Source organism: Panicum virgatum, chromosome 5K (genome assembly GCF_016808335.1).
Source record: "Panicum virgatum strain AP13 chromosome 5K, P.virgatum_v5, whole genome shotgun sequence".
Classification (NCBI taxonomy): domain Eukaryota; kingdom Viridiplantae; phylum Streptophyta; class Magnoliopsida; order Poales; family Poaceae; genus Panicum; species Panicum virgatum.
This window is the reverse complement of record NC_053140.1, coordinates 8678620-8696746: the sequence shown is the minus strand read 5'-3', so window position 1 is coordinate 8696746 and position 18127 is coordinate 8678620. Positions and strand designations below refer to the sequence as shown.

Here is an 18127-nt window from a genome sequence, read left to right as displayed (position 1 = left end):
GACTCGACAAATCAGTGAGATTGTCCAATTTTCAGATAAACTGATTTGCCATAAAGCAAAGCTTTCCTATCCACACCACCAAGAAACACTCCAGAGAGTCTTTTATATAGTCCAATTCGTCAAAATCCCAGAAATCAACCGGATAGAAGCAACACCGTAACGATCCATCTAGTTCGCCTCCAGAAATAGTAGATTACGGCAAATCCGTGAGATTTAGTCCAATTTCAGATAAATTGTAGATAATTGGTCATAAAGTAAAACAAAATTCCTCATCCACACCACCAAGAAACACTCCAAAAGAAAGTCATTCGACACAGTCCAATTCGTCAAAAACTCAAAATCCCAGAAATTCACCAGACAGCAGCCGCACCGTGTGGGTATCTGCAAAAAGGGACACCTTGGGCAAAAGGGAAACTAGGATCAGCACAGCAGCACACGCAATTTAACCCGATATCAACGCTAACAGATACATTTACCCGACAAGCACACAGCACACGGAATACAATTCAGGATTCTAGATTTAAAAAAGCAAAACTGTTTGCCATCATCATCTCAGATGTTGAACGAGAAAAGCAAAAGTGTTAGTCCTCTGGTTGAGCCCATTTGACCGAACCTTCTTCGCACTCATCAGTCTACTGATTTCCCCAACTCTCTGCAAAGAGACTACATCTCCTCCCAGGCTCTGATGCTATTGGGAGGAGATGGGAAAAAACAGGCAACTCACGAAACTATATCCTTTTGATTCTAGCATCTATCCCCTCTTATTATGTCTCCCCCCCTGAGCCCCCTTTTCACTGCTGAGCGAGCCATCCCCTTTGGATGGCTTGTATAACTTTCATCAACATCTGGACTATGTCTAGAACGACAGGTGCGACGAGACCATCGCCTGGAGCTTCTCCAGCTCAGACGGAATGTTCATGTCAGGAGATAGCACGAAACCAGCAGCGACAGCGAGAGCGATCACAACCAGGCTGCTCTTCAGGCAGGTGGTACCACGGGTCAGCTTTCCAAGGATCACCTTGCAGTGCTTGTCTGCTTCTTTGATAGATGCCTGCTTTCCAGCATCTGTTGCTGACTCTAGCGCTGCCTCATTCTACAATAGCACCAAATGAATAAATTAGAACACATGAATACCAGGATATACTGAGAGTTCAAATTAATAATGCCTTTGCCTTGATCAAACTAGCTCCCTTGGGCTTTGCATATGGTTCAGAGTGGGAAATGCGAACTAACAGAATATGTATATCTCATTTTGACATCATAAGGCCTTTCGGCACTTTATGAAGTGAGCTAACATTCATCAAACTATTCCTGAAGTTTCAGTTTTCAGGAGAAGCAAAAGGTTGCACACAAAGTAAAATTTGGATGGCGCAAACATCTAACCGTAGAAGATTAATTAAGACGAACAAAGCAATTTATAAAACCCGACTTAGCTTTACCTTAGCCTTAAAGTTCTTCACAGTTGACTTAAGAGCTTCAACACTGAGTTTAGGAGACACGCCCTTCCAATCGATTGCAATTTTGCTCAGAACAGCAGCACTGGCTTCAATATTTTCAGGATAGATTCTTTCCTGAAAATCAAGATTATTCAGCCACAGTTTTCTTTCATGGGGCAAGAATACAAGACCAAATAGGTATGACTACTCACCCACTGCTTGTATGACTCTGTGCTCTGAGTCAAGCACCAGATAAATACATCAACAGCCTCCCTGCTGAGCTCTGCATTGTCTGAATATGATATCACCAAAAGCTAATTAGATGTGTACCAAAACAAAGGCAAAACATAGAATATTGTACAAAGTTAAGTTAATAAAACACTGTTTTCCAACTCACTTTCTTGTATAGCCTTTGCACACAAAGGCAAAAGTTGTTGTGATGCTTGTTTCACAGTTTTAGAGCCAGGAGGACCAGCAAGGGCCAACTCCTTGACTGTTGGATAGGCTGCTTCAAACCTTTCTGTAGCCTACAGAATTGCTTTAGGTAGTCAGAACATAACTCATTCAAAAGTTTAGTGAACAGGAGTGTAGAAATGACAAGACAAACCTTGACCCGAGCACTAGAAACAGGAAATGTGGCTCTCATGAATAAATCAAATGAAGAAGGGGGGACCAGGCGCTCCCCCTTTCTAACAGCTCCATTCAATAGGATTGATCGAGCTTTGGGGACAGACAAAATTCTACACATAAACAACGTGGAGCGTTAAGATTACAAATATTTTTAAGTGTATTAAAGTAGAATCAGAATGTGCTCTGTAATAGAGAACACAGAGACAACGCAATGTTATTAATCAAATTTACATTAACCCAGTACCTTTCAAGCAACTGCAAAACCAAATCTCTTGCCAGAGGATTCCCACTTGATTTCGCACATAATGTGGGAAATAGGGAATGAGCCCAGCAAAACATACCAGTCACTAGGTCACCTTGAGATGCCTGTGGCATATCAGAAAATAATTAGTGCAACTAAGTTATAAAATGGAAAAGATTAGTGCAGCGTAGGTAACTAGCATAACTGGTACCAGACAAAAGAATACCTGAGCAATGACCCAGACAATGATGGGAAGCTTTTCCTGTCCAAGATATTTATTGCTTCCCATTATCTTTGGCATAATGTTTATTAGTACCTCAGGCTTCCTTCTTAAAGTCATGGCAAGAACAACAAAGATTGCAACCTGTCAACAGTAACTTCAGTCAAAAAATACCATCCAAAAAAAATGGAGCTGTGCATCTTAACAAATGAAAAGCCAATAATGCACAAGTGTTTTGTCAAAAAAAAAAGATTTATCATATATACATATATGTCTGATGCAATCTTGGAAGATCTTACAACAAATATTTGATTCCACTCATCAACATCTTGCAGAAAGAAAATAAAAAGGGGAAGATACAGCATAATTTGAAACCACGAGTCATGAATGTAATTAACACTATTTCAGGATCAGATGATGAACAAAAGCACATTAGAATAAACATTGAAGCAGTCCTAGTGATCAAATAACTATGGTATCATAAAATTACTTACTCATCATATAAAAAGGTCTAAAACCACAACAGGTTATTTGTAACTGTTGATACACAATCAGGAACCTGAGCACATGCCACTACAAATTGTATACTCCTATCCAACCAAGTCTATAAATGCACTAGCAAATAGATTACTGCTGGATTCTAGCAGCAGGGAACCAGTTTAACTCATGAATAAAACAAATGGCATGACATGTCCATCTATCAATTTTCTTAGCTTAAGTTGCAGGTGAATAAAGTTGACTAAACCAAATACACATTTCATCTTTTCCCCCAGGATAAGAATAGCGTAGTACACTCACATCAAACCAAAAACCAAATGTACATTTCATCTTTTCCCCTAAGATGCTAACTTGCTAAGAATAGTGTAGTGCACTCATGCCAAACCAAAACGAATATGATTCTTAACTATAATATTATTTGCACTTGATCACATCTAAATTATAACACATTCGATTACAGTTGGAGTTGCCATGAGATTACCTGAGCCCTTGGAGACTGTTGGACAACCTTCTTTGAACCCTTAGTTCCTGCTGCTGGCGGTGACAATTCAGACATGATGCTATCTATACACCACAAAACAAAGTCTCCCAGGGCATCAGATGATCTTTGACTGATCCAATCACCGGCCGTCTTGATGACTGGCTCAGGAATATGGCACAATGGGATCTGCCCAATACAGCAACTAATTAGATGAAAATAGAAATCAATACACTCAAAACATTAATTGCATGTGCAGCTACCATTTTAGTGTTGTACAAGGCACATAATAACAAATCAATGTGATCCATTGAAGACTATATCTCCATCCTAATATGAAACAGGTGGCGAAATAATACAAATTAAATGACATGATCCAGCTGTATACTATGACAAAATTAATCATGCATCCCAAACACGTGCAAATATGGTGTGATCAAGCCGATATTCTTGACATGCACGCTACAATCATCACGTTGATGGCCAATCAGGACTCGAGCACTCATAATCAGGGCGCTTACCTGCATACTGCCACCATGCAGGGAACACAACTTGAATGTGATAATCTTAGGGATTTAATTGCTTCTCATGGTAGGCCATCTCATTTCGTTAAGAATACGAAGATACGACAAGAAGTACATAACCGTTTTCCAAAACAGGGATGCTGCTGCATGAATTTTCTAAGTTTTGGCGCGAAAACATAATTTCCAAATACATCAGTACGTGCGGCTACAAGATACAAATCTATAAGCATATAGCTATCCTAGAAACAGCAATTGCATCACATGCCTTGTGGAATCTCTAGGGAAAAGATAACTCACGTCAACCATCTTGGACACCGGGGATTCCTTGAACATCTTTGCCCATGGAAACTGGGCTGCGCTTACAGTTACAAATGCTCGGCCAAAGTAGTCAGCAAACCTCATCAGTTGAATGTCCTGCTGATTCTCGTACGATCCCTGCGCACAGAATAAATGATAAGAATCTGCACACGCTAAAAAAAGGGCTCCAACCTTTAGCAGGATCTAACACTCGAACCAAAACCCAAAGTTCCCCCGAGATCCCAACTTTACACCCCTGATCCGGCTTTCTGTAGAACTTCCTAACTATAGGGGGCTAGAATTTCGACTCGTGTCGATCCGGAACCCCGCCGGACCTAGCATTCGGTCGGAATTTCAACAAACCCCGCGAGATCCGACGCTAAACCCTACCCAGATCCGATCCCTGGCAAACGGACAAAACCTTGACCCGTACCCTGCCCCCGAGATCTGACCGCAATTCCACGGAGACGGGGGAGCGTTACCGAGATGTCGATGAGGTGCGCGGCGAGGTTCTCGGCGTCGATCAGCGCGGCGGCCTCGGCCACCGTGACCTTGGGCTTCTTCACCTTGGGCTTCTTGGGCTTCTTCGGCTCCCCCTCCTCCTGGCGCGGGGCCGCGGCCTCGTCCGAGTCCTCGTCGTCGGAGTAGCCGGCGGCGGCCGCGGCGACCCGCGCGTCGTCGAGGCCGGCCGCCCTGGCGGCGAGCTGCTGCTGCAGCGCGCGGTGGCGCTCCTGCGAGCGCTTCTCGACGGCGTCGAAGACGCCCGCCTTGCCGTTGGCCTGCAGCGCCAGATCGGGCGCCGCGGCGCGGGGCGGCTGCTGCTTGCGGTTGCGCTTGGGGTAGGACACCGTCTGCCAGCCGTGCGAGGGGTCGGAGGCGGCCGCCGCCGCCATCGAGGAGGAGGAGGCCCCCGCGACGTCTTCCATCGCCATCGCCGGCACGAGGTGGAGGAGCGCGGGGCGGGAGTCAGGGCCGGGCCCGTCGAGTCCTGATCTCCGAGAGGCGACGAGCAGGAACAAGGGTGGAGTCTGTCAGGGGGGGGAGAGAGAGAGAGACGAGGACGCGCAGGCGAGGCGGATTTTATTGAGCCCCGACGAGGCCAGGTGCCCCGCGTGCCCTGCAGGCCTGCACCACACCACCCCGCTCTGGCCAGGTCTCCGCGCTCCCCCTCTCCCGAGTTTTTTTCTTTTCCGTTTCCTCAATGTCGGAGTGCGCCCTCAGTTCTGGAACTGCTTGCGATTGCCAGTCTCTTCTTTTTTACCTTTTCCTTGTGCTGCAGCCTGCAGCCGCCTGCGGCTTTTGGATCGTGTTGGTTTTGGAAACAACTTTGGTGATGGAGATATGACCTGGATATGGATATGGTTTTCGTCCCCATGGATGGGTAAGGCTGCCGGCTCGTTTCCGGTGTCGCCTGATGACGCTGGTGTCCTTGCTAACCCTCTTTTCTTCGCAAAAAAACGTGACGGATTAGTGTGCTAGTTTTACGCTTCTAGAAACTAGTAGGAGTACGTTGTACTAGGTGTAGAACTGTCAATAGAATCACATAACTGGCCGTCCAAATCAGATAAGAAGGAAGCGATTCACCGGCCGGGTAGAAATTGAAGGTGGTAGGTGATAGTCTGATAGTAGATGAGATGATGAACGGCATGACGCTGTGATCTGTGGCTGTGGCCTGTGGGGTGGAGGCCGCCACGTGCACCGGCGCCACGGTGCTGGACGCCGTCCGATCACTCTACCGGTCTACCTCATCTCTCGTCTCGTCGGCTGGAGTCGTCGTCTGAACTGAATCTCAATTTCCATCATATCTGTCCGGCTGTCCGTATGTGATTTAAGGTCGAGATAAGTCCTGCCAAATCACGGGTGATCTTACGGCTAATGATCTCGTCCTCCAGAAGCAATTCATGTCAGCCCACATGCCATGACGGCATGACCCCGCCCGTGAGAAAGAACGAGATCACTGTCCCGTTGTGGCACGGGCAAGTATGTCATGGCTCTGACCATGCAGCTGCGATTGCGTCACCATGGTATCAAGTCGCTGCCCTCTTTTGTTATATCGTGTATAAAAATTAAGTGTTTTTCAAATAAAAATATAAAAAATAAAACCTTGTAGATATGAATGGCCACACCTAGCAGAAGATAGAGATGCCAGCACTGCGTCCCTAAACTTTGCTCTAAGGGTGATTTTGATCCCTAAACTATCAAATAGGCCACTTGCATCCCTCAAGTTTCTATTTTGGATCAAAATGGTCCATACACTGACTTGGCATACCATGTGTTCTTGCCATGTCTGCAAGGGCATCATTTAAATAAATGAGTCAGCATGACAAAATGGTAGGTTTTTCACCTTTGATTCATCATACCTATTATAATGGTTGTGTACTAGGTATTATTTATTATTGGACATTAGATTTTGTGGGGACTCATTAACATAGGTTTCTTGTATACTATTTTTTTAATAGGGGTTTCTTGTATTTGTATACTATCAAATCCACGTAAAAGTATTATTTATAATTGGATGAAACAAGTGTTAAAATAAGACATTGTAACATATTGACTCGTCCAAGGACAACTAAAACTGACATGACATGAGACATGCCACATCAGCTCAAGGACCATTTTGATCCAATGTGAAAAGTTGAAGGATTTAGGTGGGCTATTTGATATTTTGGGGATAAAGTGACCCTTGGACTAAGCTTGAGGGACGTATTTGACTATTTCACCATCTCTAACTAGCTTCCATCGAAATTGTACAGTCACTCTACGGCGCCACTAAGCTTAAATAGCATGCATGGTCACTTATTACCTACTCTCTCTATTTTTTATATAAGTATAATATTTAGAACAAATAGTTCACGCTGCTTCTTTTTAAAAAACGAAGGAAACAACTCTTGTATCGATGAATCTTTGTCTTATTATACATATGTTGTTTCTAATATTAAAATATTTATGTATGAATATGTGTTGCATGGCAACAACTACGTGATATAATGGTGATAAAGTGGTCTCTGGCGTGTACCAATGTACTTGTCCTAACAACAAAATCCCACTAAAGCCGGTACATCACCCTAATAAAGCTGGCCCACTGCCCCTCTTTGGTTCCATTTTTAGGCAAAATGTTCCCCTTAGTCTCCACAGATGTCATAGTTTAGTCCATACACCATATGCATATATGAAAAATTGAAAAGGGTGCAACGCCATGCATAAATAGTAGTAATTCTCGAGCTTTGTGTTGTGTCTAACCTTTTATACACCATGTCTTTGGGTAGTTGATTAGTTTCTATTCGTAGTTCTTGCTCATCATTCTTGTCTTAGTGATTCAACTTTTCTCATATGAGAAATGTTGATTCAACAGTTTTTATGTACAAATTAGTTGAGTCAATATTTTTGTGACTTAATATACTACGAATTAAAAGAATTAATTCTATTTTTGGGGTGATAATTACTACTTACTCCTAGTTATGTAGTGGTGCGTCACCAACTAGAAATGGCAGCTCATCGTGCCACCAGATTTCCAAAAGAAAATATCACACATGGGCTTGAGACTGATTGGTAGAATGTTGGCTCGCCCAATGCATGTCTCGCCGATGGACCATCATGGGTTGTTTGGGATTTGGGCCGAGATTTGGTAAATCAGGGCTAACGATTAGATTAGCAGGCCTCAGCCATTTTGTTGGTTGGTCACTTGTTCCACAATTTATTACTTACAAGTTACTCTCTCTTTCACTAAGAAATCCCTAATATTTTTTTAAAAAAAAGATGATCAGACGGAAGCCTTTCACTAAGAAATCCTAATGTAGTTTTTTAAAGAAAGAAATCCTAATATAACTACTCTCATTACTTACAAGTTACTCCTTTTTAAAAATTATTAGTCGTTTTGTTTTTTTAGGTGTATAGTTTTTATTATGCGTCTAGATATATATTATATCTAGATACATAGCAAAATATATATATATGTATCTTGAAAATTAAAATAACCAATAATTTAGAATGGATGGAATATATACACAAACCTAGAGGCAAATAAAATCTTTAATTCGCTCAAGAAAAATTCAAGATCTGTGCTGTGTGCTACTGCCTACCGGCCTCTCAAAACTCTCAAGAACAGTTTCGGCAGCAGACTATTCCATGGTCGGACAGTAGCGCCCTTTGACTGCAAGCAGTATCAAACTAGCGGTGTTTCTCTTCCGTACCGAGACGAGAATACGATGGTGTGATGGACCTACGAAGCTTCTGCGTCCGTCAACAAACGTAAGGCCTCGTCTCGCAAAAAAAAAAAAGACAAACACATAAAGGTCTCGACACGAGACGACGACCCTTGACTCGGACGTTAATTTCTAGGCTTCTAGCAGCCGTACGTACAGTGTATTCACATCCGTGCACGCTTATACAAGTCACAACTAACTTATGCTGACCCTTTGGACGACGATGGATGATGGTAACTTATCAGACAGAGGCCTCCATTCAAGAACCGGAATCCACTGCTGTTGGATCTTAGGCACGAAAAGTTCCGATTCCTCCGATCCTTTTCAAAACAGGCGCTAGGTTTATTATAGATAAAAAATTCCAAAGAACGGCAAAACCTAAAAGCGATTTGACACTGACAGACCAAATGAAAGTTAGCTTCTTCCTTAGTTTTCAAAAACACTACTACAAAATTTCATTGACTGAGGCACTTTAAAATTGTCTCGGAAGCGGACATATTAAAAAAATCGTCTCGGTTAATACTTTCAATTAACCGAAATGATCATTTTTTATTAACCGAGACGGTTAAAAAAATCATCTCGCATGGTTAATCATTTATAGAGGCGGGCAGATATAAGACGTCCGCCTCAAAAAAAATTAAGTCCAGCCCACAGTCCATCCGGCCCGATTAATCTGATTAATCTCTTTGAGTATTATTGCAGAGAGTAAATAAACTCAGATAAATGCTCAAAGATCCTTTTTTACAGTGGTATAAATGTTCGAAAATCTACCTTTGTGTTTGCTCAAAGGCACGCTTGGACGCAATCAGCATCCACGTTGACCTCACAAATCAACCCCGGACGGTGTTGCTGCCTTCCTTTACCGGCGGCGCCGGCCACAGTGAGGCGGGGCGGAGACGGGTCCGCATTTCGTCAGAGAAAGCACGCCGTCGTCTCAACCAACCCCATCACGGGAACAGATCTTCATTGTCATAGTCGATTAATTAACTCGCGCAAAGAAAAAGAAGGGAAACAGCAGCGAGCACGCGGCCGTGGCAGGCCATGACCTCCAAATTTGACGCCTTCCAACAATGGGGGGCCGAAACCCATTCGATTCCTCCCTCCCATTCCCATCCCCAACCCTCCTCAATCCCACCAGTAGAACCCTCCTGTCCCTTGCTCCGGCTCTTGGTTGATCTTTTCTCTGTCTTTCTCGCGGATTAGAAAGGTTTGATTTTTGCCGGCTTCTTCGGCTTCTACGGGCCGCCGAGTGGTATCCAGGCTCGGGAGGAGGCTCCGCCGGCAGCAGCGGTTCTTGTGATTGGTTCCGGGACTTGGAGTTTTAGCGCCCAATCAGTCACCAGGCGCGTCCCCGGCGAGCTCGACAGGCAAAGAAGTGGTTACTGGAACCTGCAGCGCTCAATTGGTTCGTTCTCTCACTGGAAGTCTTGCTTCATCTGTAGTTTGCTTTCATGGAGGATTCACCATTTGGCTACCCTTTGTCATCTTGACCAGCAATCTTGCTCTACAACTTGAGCGATTACTGAAAGTCCTTTTTTTTTGTGGGGTTCGATTCCGCTGTTCTGGATGATTTCGAATGTTACGATTGACTTAGTTTCTTGTTTATGTGATCTAGAAGACATCTATTCTTTGTGTGGTATAACTAACCTGTTGACTTGACTGAAGAGATTATTAGGGTCAATTTCGTGTTCATGCGAGCCATTAAAAAGGTCAACATCAGAGGATAGAAAATTTGAGGTCCTAACTCTAGAAGCCGAGGATGTGAAAGATCTCAATTAGTGTGGGGGCATTGTATCACACTCATCTCATGCGTTTCTTAGGTGTCGCAATTCTTGTGGGTATTAATTCTGCCTGAATTGTAGGTGGACAGGTACCCATTACTCACAGTGCTAAAGGGAGTGAGGGAGTGGGCTAGGACGACAGCAGCTCAGGATCTAGTGGAAACAAAGGCATAAAGTGGTAAAGGTATCTGTACCAAGGTGAAGGTGTCTCGTACAGGACTCAGGAGAGGTGTGAAAAGGAGCTCGTTGCTGAAGCTACAGAGACAAGGCAGGAACCATGGTGAGGAAGCTGAAGAAGTTATATGGCAAGGATGCTCGGGAGTTCTTTAACCAGGTCATGGTGGAGCAGCCCTTGCTGCCCTTCCTGATCCCACTCGGCCTCTTTGCATGGTTCGTCGAACGGTGGGTTGTGCCATTCTCAAATTGGGTTCCCCTTGCAGCTGCCGTTTGGGCTACCATTCAGGTATTTATTTCTGCCATGCTGTTTCATCTGAATTGATTCAAGGATTGTGATGGATTTTGCTCAATCTCTTTAATACCATGTTTAATTGGTAGCAGCAAAGCACGATAGCATGAGCAATTGCTCTTTTCTTGTTCATGAACTCATTATCTTCCCTTTTGGTTGTCCAAAGTGCTCATAATTCCAGGGGAGAATTCTCCTGCCTCATTTTATTTTCATGAGGAATTGTTTCTGCCCCTCTTACTATAGTTTGCTTTGTCTTCTTACCTTGTTGTGTGATTATTGCAGTATGGGAGGTTTAAAAGGAGGATAACTGTAGAAGATTTGAACAAAAGATGGAAGCATCTTATACTGAATACAACCGTATGCTCTTTTACTGCTATTTTTGTTGATTTCCTTTCATAGATTCTCAAACCATATTACTTTTTATCTTTTACAGCCCATCACACCGATTGAGCCTTGCGAGTGGTTTAACAAACTTCTAACAGAAGTTTGGCCCAATTACATGGAACCAAAACTATCGAGGAGGATTCAATCTACTGTTGAGGTTTGCTTCTGCAACCTCACTGAATATTTGTTCTCTATGTCTCTTCTCTCTAGGATGTATTTTCTTTAGCTCTAGAGCTTTAGACACTAAGGTGCTAGGACCAATTCACCATTATTCTTGATTTATGAAAGATGTCAGTTATGCTTTGTGTCTGCTCGACGGTGGATAGTTGTAATGTTATTTGTAGAACAGCTTTTTGAAATTTAGTCTGGTTAACTGCTTTTAATTAAAGTTGCAACCAGAGATCAGATTTGTTTCTATTTACCAACAATTGTGAGGTAACAAGGGTTGAATAGCAGACTTTGTACAAACTAAGTTTAATTTTCCAACTAAAACTGAGGTTTTTAACTATCATTTTCAGACACAGCTTTAAAAAAAAGTACAGTGACATCAATTACAAACTGTCCCTTAGTAGTTTTGCGGGGGATGTAATCTAGAGAATGAACTTTAGAGCATCTGGAAGATTTTTACTCCGTTTGAGTATAAGCTAATTAATTGTTATCATGAGAGGGCAGACAAGCTTTTGAGTAGGTTGTGTTATTGAGATTAGGTGTATTTGATTCTTTGAAGTGGATAGGTCCCAGATAAAGATACTAATTAATAAATTCCTTTATTTGATGTATTAAATATGTATTAGAATTATATCATACATTTTCCATGCATAGCTGACAGAGCTATATGATTTTGCAGAGACGTTTGAAGAATCGGAAACCAAAATTGATAGTAAGCTCCTCTTTTTTTCTAATATGCTTCTCTTTTCATGTATTTATCATCTGATTTTAGTACTGAGGTTTTGTTTTCCTATCACCAGGATAAAATAGAATTACAAGAATTCTCACTTGGCTCGTGCCCACCTGCCTTGGGAGATGAGGGGATGCGCTGGATTACTTCAGGTGACCAGGTCAGTCGTATATTATTCTGAACTGCAGTTGCATCTGAAAGTTTCACTTGCCCATGATTTTCTTTAGATGGAAATAGAGGTATTAGGCAGTTTGTGGTCCTACCAAATTATATGACACTGATTTAGCTTGTTGTCAGTATGTTGGCTATTTTATTTTCAAACTTAGTCCCACATCATTAAAGAGGATTATAACTAAGAAAAAGGTGAATCATTGGATACTTTACAGTACTTTTAACTTTTAAGCACATATTGGTTGATTATGCTTTCAAAAAGGGCGTACCCAGTGCCGTAGGCTTCCCGCACTGTGCGGGGTCTGGGGAAGGGAAGCCTACGGCACTGGGTACGCCCTTTTTGAAAGCATAATCAACCAATATGTGCTTAAAAGTTAAAAGTATCCATCTACTTTCATGTATTCCTTTGAAGCTGAAGAGGTTCTGTATTTGATGGAATATGCAATTTAGTAGCTACACCTTCTCTAACATAAACTCTTTCTCTTTCTCTCTCTCTCTCTCTCTCTCTCTCTCTCTCTCTCTCTCTCTCTCACAGCAAGTCATGAGATTGGGTTTTGATTGGAATAGCCACGAGATGAGTGTAATGTTTTTGGCGAAATTAGCGAAGCCGCTGATTGGGACATGTCGCATTGTTATTAACAGCATTCACATCAAGGGAGATGTATGCTCTTTCCCCTCTCCATTGTGTCTTGTTCCTTGACTTATTATATTTGTTTTTTTATAACTCTGCAAAATACTTTTCATAATTCCAAAAGCTGAGAAATTCTGTCATTGTGAACAAGTTGAGTAGTCTACAACGAGCAGTGATGATAAAAAGTGGTTTTATTGAGCTTTTTTTTAGTTTTGCGTGGTTAGGAAATAGTGCTGTAACAACAATTGATTTGCATGATACTTCATATATTGTGATTTAGTATGCTGAGTGTGCTATTTCACTTAGCCTACCCCAACTTGCTTGGGAAAAAAGGCTATGTTGTTGTTGTTGTAGTGTGGTATTTCACTGAATATAATAATAAATATTATTTTTTCGCTGCAGAGCAGAGAATTTTTTGTACTCAAGTACTTTCATCACCTTAAAGCTAGCTTTTATCCCTCGATTACGCTATGTGTACAATTATTCTGAATTTTGAAGTGGCCATTATTGCATCACCCACTTGTCTGTGCCAGAGTTTTTACACTATCTCTGATACAGATTATATTGTTGCAGCTTCTACTATCACCCATACTTGATGGCGAAGCTATACTTTATTCTTTTGAATCTACCCCGGAAGTCAGGATTGGAGTAGCATTTGGAAGTGGTGGAAGTCAAGCAATTCCCGGTATGGAGTTGCCAGGTGTCTCGACATGGCTGGTGGGTTTGTGTTAGCCATTTAGGGCCAAACTTCCAAGAATTAGGTTCAAATTTTAATTATCTAAAAAGTGGTTCATATCATGTAATATCTTCATCAATGGCAGCCATTGCATACCATAATCTGAATGTTATATCTGAATATCTAATGATATCTGGTGTGTGCTTCATGAACCATGCAGGTAAAGCTTTTGACTGAAACCATAGGGAAAACAATGGTCGAACCACGCCGACTATGTTTTTCTTTGCCAGCAGTAGATCTAAGAAAACAAGCTGTTGCAGGTGTTCTTTCAGTTACTGTTGTTTCAGCTAGTAACCTCTGTAAGAACACTGCTAACCGCCAAAGCTTAAATGGAGGGACCATGTCTGGAATTGCTGATAACAAGATACAACAGACATTTGTTGAGGTTGAAGTTGGCAATTTGATGAGAAAAACCAGTACCAGTAAGGGTCTAAATCCTACGTGGAACAATACATTTAACATGGTACTGCATGGAGAGACAGGCATTGTTAAGTTTCTTCTATATGAATTGGATTCTGGTGGTGTCAAATTCAATTACTTGACAAGCTGTGAGATAAAGGTATTCTAGATATAAAGCTATTCTCATTTTAGTGAATTTTCCCTGTTCTTGTGGCAACTGTGGCTCTTCCTATATATCCAAGGACACTCAGATAAAAATTAATGTAAACAGGTCAAGTATGTTCATGATGGTTCAACAATATTTTGGGCTATAGGGCATAACTCTGGTGTTGTCGCAAAGCATCCTGAGCATTGCGGACAAGAAGTTCAAATGGTTGTTCCATTTGAGGATATCGATGGCGAGGTAACTTGCCTATTCATTTACATTCCTATTTCAGTTTTTAAACCTCACACACGATTGTAAGACAAGAATGTTCAATTGATAGAAATTTAATTAGATGTGCTGGCTAGTTTTCTCAAGTCACCACCATATCTGTCTGGTAGTGGTCTGCCATTATACCATATATTTCTAGGAGATTGTCATCTAGACATGTTGTGAACTAAGGCGCTGTGACTTCTATAGTTGTAAACTTCCATTGGTCTCCCTAGTTCTACATAGTTTCCTGTTGACTGTCACTTTTGACAGTCTTTATGGTTGGAACATTTGATATATTATATGACAAGAAAGTTTTGCTGATTTTATTTACTAACATTTTTTGAAGCGAGAAAGAAAGATAAAGTTCATCCACATTCAGAGAACCAGTGGAAGTAATGAAATTTCATTCAATTGGACTTTACAAGCTCTGTGTATAATTTCTTAGAAGGGCTGAATAATTAGGTGTTATTTTAATTAAGTTGTTACTTGAGCCCTTCTTTTTATAAATCAATCTAATTCAGTTAATGTCTTACTACCTCCGTCCTAAAATATAAAAACTTTTAGACTTGGTCGAAGTCAAATGTTTTCATCTTTGACCAATAATATCTCCAAAAATAATTACTTTTAAACAGAAAAGGTTACATGTTGCAATAGTTGGTTTCATCATGGATAAACTACTATCACTTTTATGTTGTCAATATTTATGATTTTTCTACCATCTACAGTCAAAGTTTTAAAGGTTTGACTTGAAGAAAACCTAAAAATAACTATATTCTAGGACAGAGGTATTACATCTTAAATGTGCTGCGTCCTATTTTTTGCCCTGAACATGCACGAGAGCTGTGTATCATGACAATATGTAAAATCAAATTGGCATAACAATTGGAAACGGATTCTTAAAACTGGGTTGCTATAAGAAAGACAAGCTATGCCATTTCTTGCCTCCCACACCCACCCTGTTCTAGCTCATTTTGTTTACGAATTATGAATGGTATGAAGTTGTTCTGAATGCTTTTGATTGCAGTTAACTGTAAGCCTTGTGCTAAAAGAATGGCAGTTCTCTGATGGGTCGGTTACATTGAGTAATTCTCTGAGCAGTGGTCTTCAATCCTCATCTGATGGATCACCAAAGCTTCAGTCCATAACAGGAAGGAGACTTAGGGTCAGAGTTGTTGAGGGTAGGGCCCTCACTGCAAATAGTAAATCTGGAAAGTGCGATCCTTATGTGAAACTTCAGTATGGAAAGGTTAGTTGTTCACTTGCTGAAGTTTAGTTCCACCAACTACTCAGTTAAGACAATTTCAAATTCTAAAAATGCTTTATTTTGCTATTAGGCTCTATACCGAACAAAAACGCTGTCACATACAGTTCGACCAGTTTGGAATGACAAGTTTGAGTTTGATGAGATTGCTGGTGGTGAATGTCTGAAGATCAAATGCTATAGTGCAGATGTATTTGGTGATGAAAGCATTGGTAGTGCAAGAGTTAACTTGGAGGGACTTTTAGATGGTGCTAGCCGTGATGTTTGGGTCCCACTTGAAAAAGTAGATTCAGGAGAGATCAGGCTTGAAATAGAGCCTATAAAGAATGATCACAACAATACCATGCAGGTATGTATGTGCTCTTAAGAACTAAATTGGATTGTGAAGAGCTCCTGGCATTTTTAAGACGGTGGACATTATGAATTTGAATATCTGAAGCTTGCAGCAATACCAGTTTATTGATAATTGCATAACCCTCCGTTAGTTGCCCATCTTGTTTTCTGCATCTGAACTTTTGCTTCTCGTTCTCTTTTCCAGAGCTCAAGTAGTAAAGCTGGAGCTGGTTGGATTGAGCTGGTTGTAATTGAAGCCAGAGATCTTGTTGCTGCCGATCTGAGAGGCACTAGCGATCCTTATGTCAGGGTGCAATATGGGAACAAGAAGAAACGAACTAAGGTTAGATTACAAATTTATCTTGCTAAGTTTGCATGAGATCTCTGCCTAATCGGAGCTGCTAGTCATACTGATTTTCCGAGCAACTTTGCCACACTGTGCTGGATTAGTAGTATCTGGCATTATTGGTGCTTATTGTTTACTTCAGATCGTAGAACACTGTTCTTAGCTACCCCCGGCTCCCGCTGTTCCAAAATGCAAGACGTGTTAGCTTTGTCCTAAGTCAAACTTCTATAACAAGTTTACCGAAAAAGTATTAATGTCTAAAGTACCGAATAAATGTATTATCAAGCCATACACATATTTCATGGTGGATTTGTAACGAAACTAATTTGATGTTGTCGATGTTGGTGCATTTTTTCTATAAACTTGGTGAAAGTTCGAGAAGTTTGACTTGGGATAAAGCAAAAGCATCTTACATTTTGGGACAGAGGAAGTATAATGAAAGCACTTCCTTGGTAATGCAAGGACGCTTGTCACTTTTTAGTATACACTCTTGCAGCTGGGGCTGTGCCATTGTTTTTGCAGTTTCTCACGTCTGAATTTGGAAAATGTTATGGCCACCTGGCTGGCCTAATTCTCATATATGCTATTATGGAGAAGTCGCAGTATGTTGAAGCTGACTTGTTCTTTCTGTTCAGGTCATTTACAAAACACTCTCTCCGCAGTGGAACCAGACATTTGAGTTTCCCGAAACTGGAGAACCCCTGATTTTGCATGTCAAGGACCATAACGCGATCCTTCCAACCGCTAGTATTGGCCACTGCACCGTGGAATACAGCATGCTTTCTCCAAATCAATCCGCCAATAAATGGATACCGCTCCAAGGGGTAAACTGCGGAGAAATCCATGTAAAGATTGCACGAAGGGTATCAGTATCAGACTCAGGAAAGAAGGCCGCGCTAGGGACAGATCCATCTGGCAAAGGACACAAGATAGCAACACAGGTGTGGAGCCTCAGTTCAATTGATCCCGTTTACTCGCGCTGCACCCTTCCAAGTCTTCTTCTCGTTGATATTCATTTTTTCTGATAGTGTGATGAACGTACTCATGTGATTTTTGCACAGATGAGGGACAGCCTGAAGAAATTCACAGGCTTGATCGACGAGGGCGGTGACCCGGAGGCCCTTTCTTTGGCGGTGACAGAGATGGAAGGCATCCAGAGCGAGCAGGAAGAGTACATAGAAGTGCTGGAGCGGGAGAAGGCGATGCTGCTGCACAAGATTCAGGAGCTCGGTTCCGAGATCATCAGAACAGCATCTGGCCCTCCATTCCAAGGACGCCGTACTAGGTAGACCGACGAATGCGCCCAAGTGATGGACATACACGTATGGGCAGGCAAAGACCTCATTGGCTCATTACACATAGAACACTTTTACTTCCACATACTATACCAGTAAACAGTATAGCTTGTAAGTAGGATAGAATGGGTAGACAAGCGACGACGGAGCTTACTGAAGTCGCTCCACTTTTGGCATTTGTGCACAGCTAAATGTAGAATTGATGATCCAGCGGTCAGATTAAGAGATGATCCAGTAATAAACCTGCAGGCTGCAGCAGGCTATGTGTACGCAGACGCTGGATCTGGATGCTGGAAACTGGTGTGGTTCGAAGAAAAGAAATGATGCGCTCTCTGCTCCCTCCAATGGCCCGCGCGTTTCTTTTCAGGCAGGCATGCCTTTGGCTGCGCCGCGACGCAGTGCCCGGACTGATGAGTCCACTTCCACATGGCGGCGGGCCGCCGCCAGGTTTCCAGGGTAGGTGTCGGTGTCGCCGGCCGGACATG

General features: G+C 42.1%; 1 protein-coding gene and 1 pseudogene across 1 annotated transcript; one reads left to right on the top strand and one right to left on the bottom strand.

Annotated features, from left to right (window-relative positions):
• Positions 1 to 438: 438 nt before the first annotated feature.
• Positions 439 to 5537, bottom strand: LOC120706117. The gene is made up of 10 exons (XM_039990690.1): positions 4807 to 5537; positions 4325 to 4462; positions 3507 to 3692; positions 2534 to 2671; positions 2311 to 2432; positions 2044 to 2176; positions 1834 to 1963; positions 1649 to 1728; positions 1440 to 1571; positions 439 to 1093 (listed from the first exon to the last, which is right to left on the bottom strand). Exons 1-10 carry the CDS (start codon positions 5254 to 5256, stop codon positions 857 to 859), a joined length of 1746 nt encoding a protein of 581 aa, XP_039846624.1. The 5' UTR covers positions 5257 to 5537; the 3' UTR covers positions 439 to 856.
• Positions 5538 to 9484: 3947 nt separating this feature from the next.
• Positions 9485 to 17920, top strand: LOC120706116 (annotated as a pseudogene).
• The last annotated feature ends 207 nt before the right edge of the window (positions 17921 to 18127 follow it).

What these genes read in the sequence shown, in the direction of transcription:
- LOC120706117 (XM_039990690.1), bottom strand. Translation starts at nt 5,256, where the DNA reads ATGGCGATGGAAGACGTCGCGGGGGCCTCCTCCTCCTCGATGGCGGCG. An exon ending in CGCACCTCATCGACATCTCG is followed by an intron (nt 4,463 to 4,806) that starts GTAACGCTCCCC and finishes TTCTGTGCGCAG; the next exon opens with GGATCGTACGAGAATCAGCA. An exon ending in AACAGTCTCCAAGGGCTCAG is followed by an intron (nt 2,672 to 3,506) that starts GTAATCTCATGG and finishes TACTGTTGACAG; the next exon opens with GTTGCAATCTTTGTTGTTCT.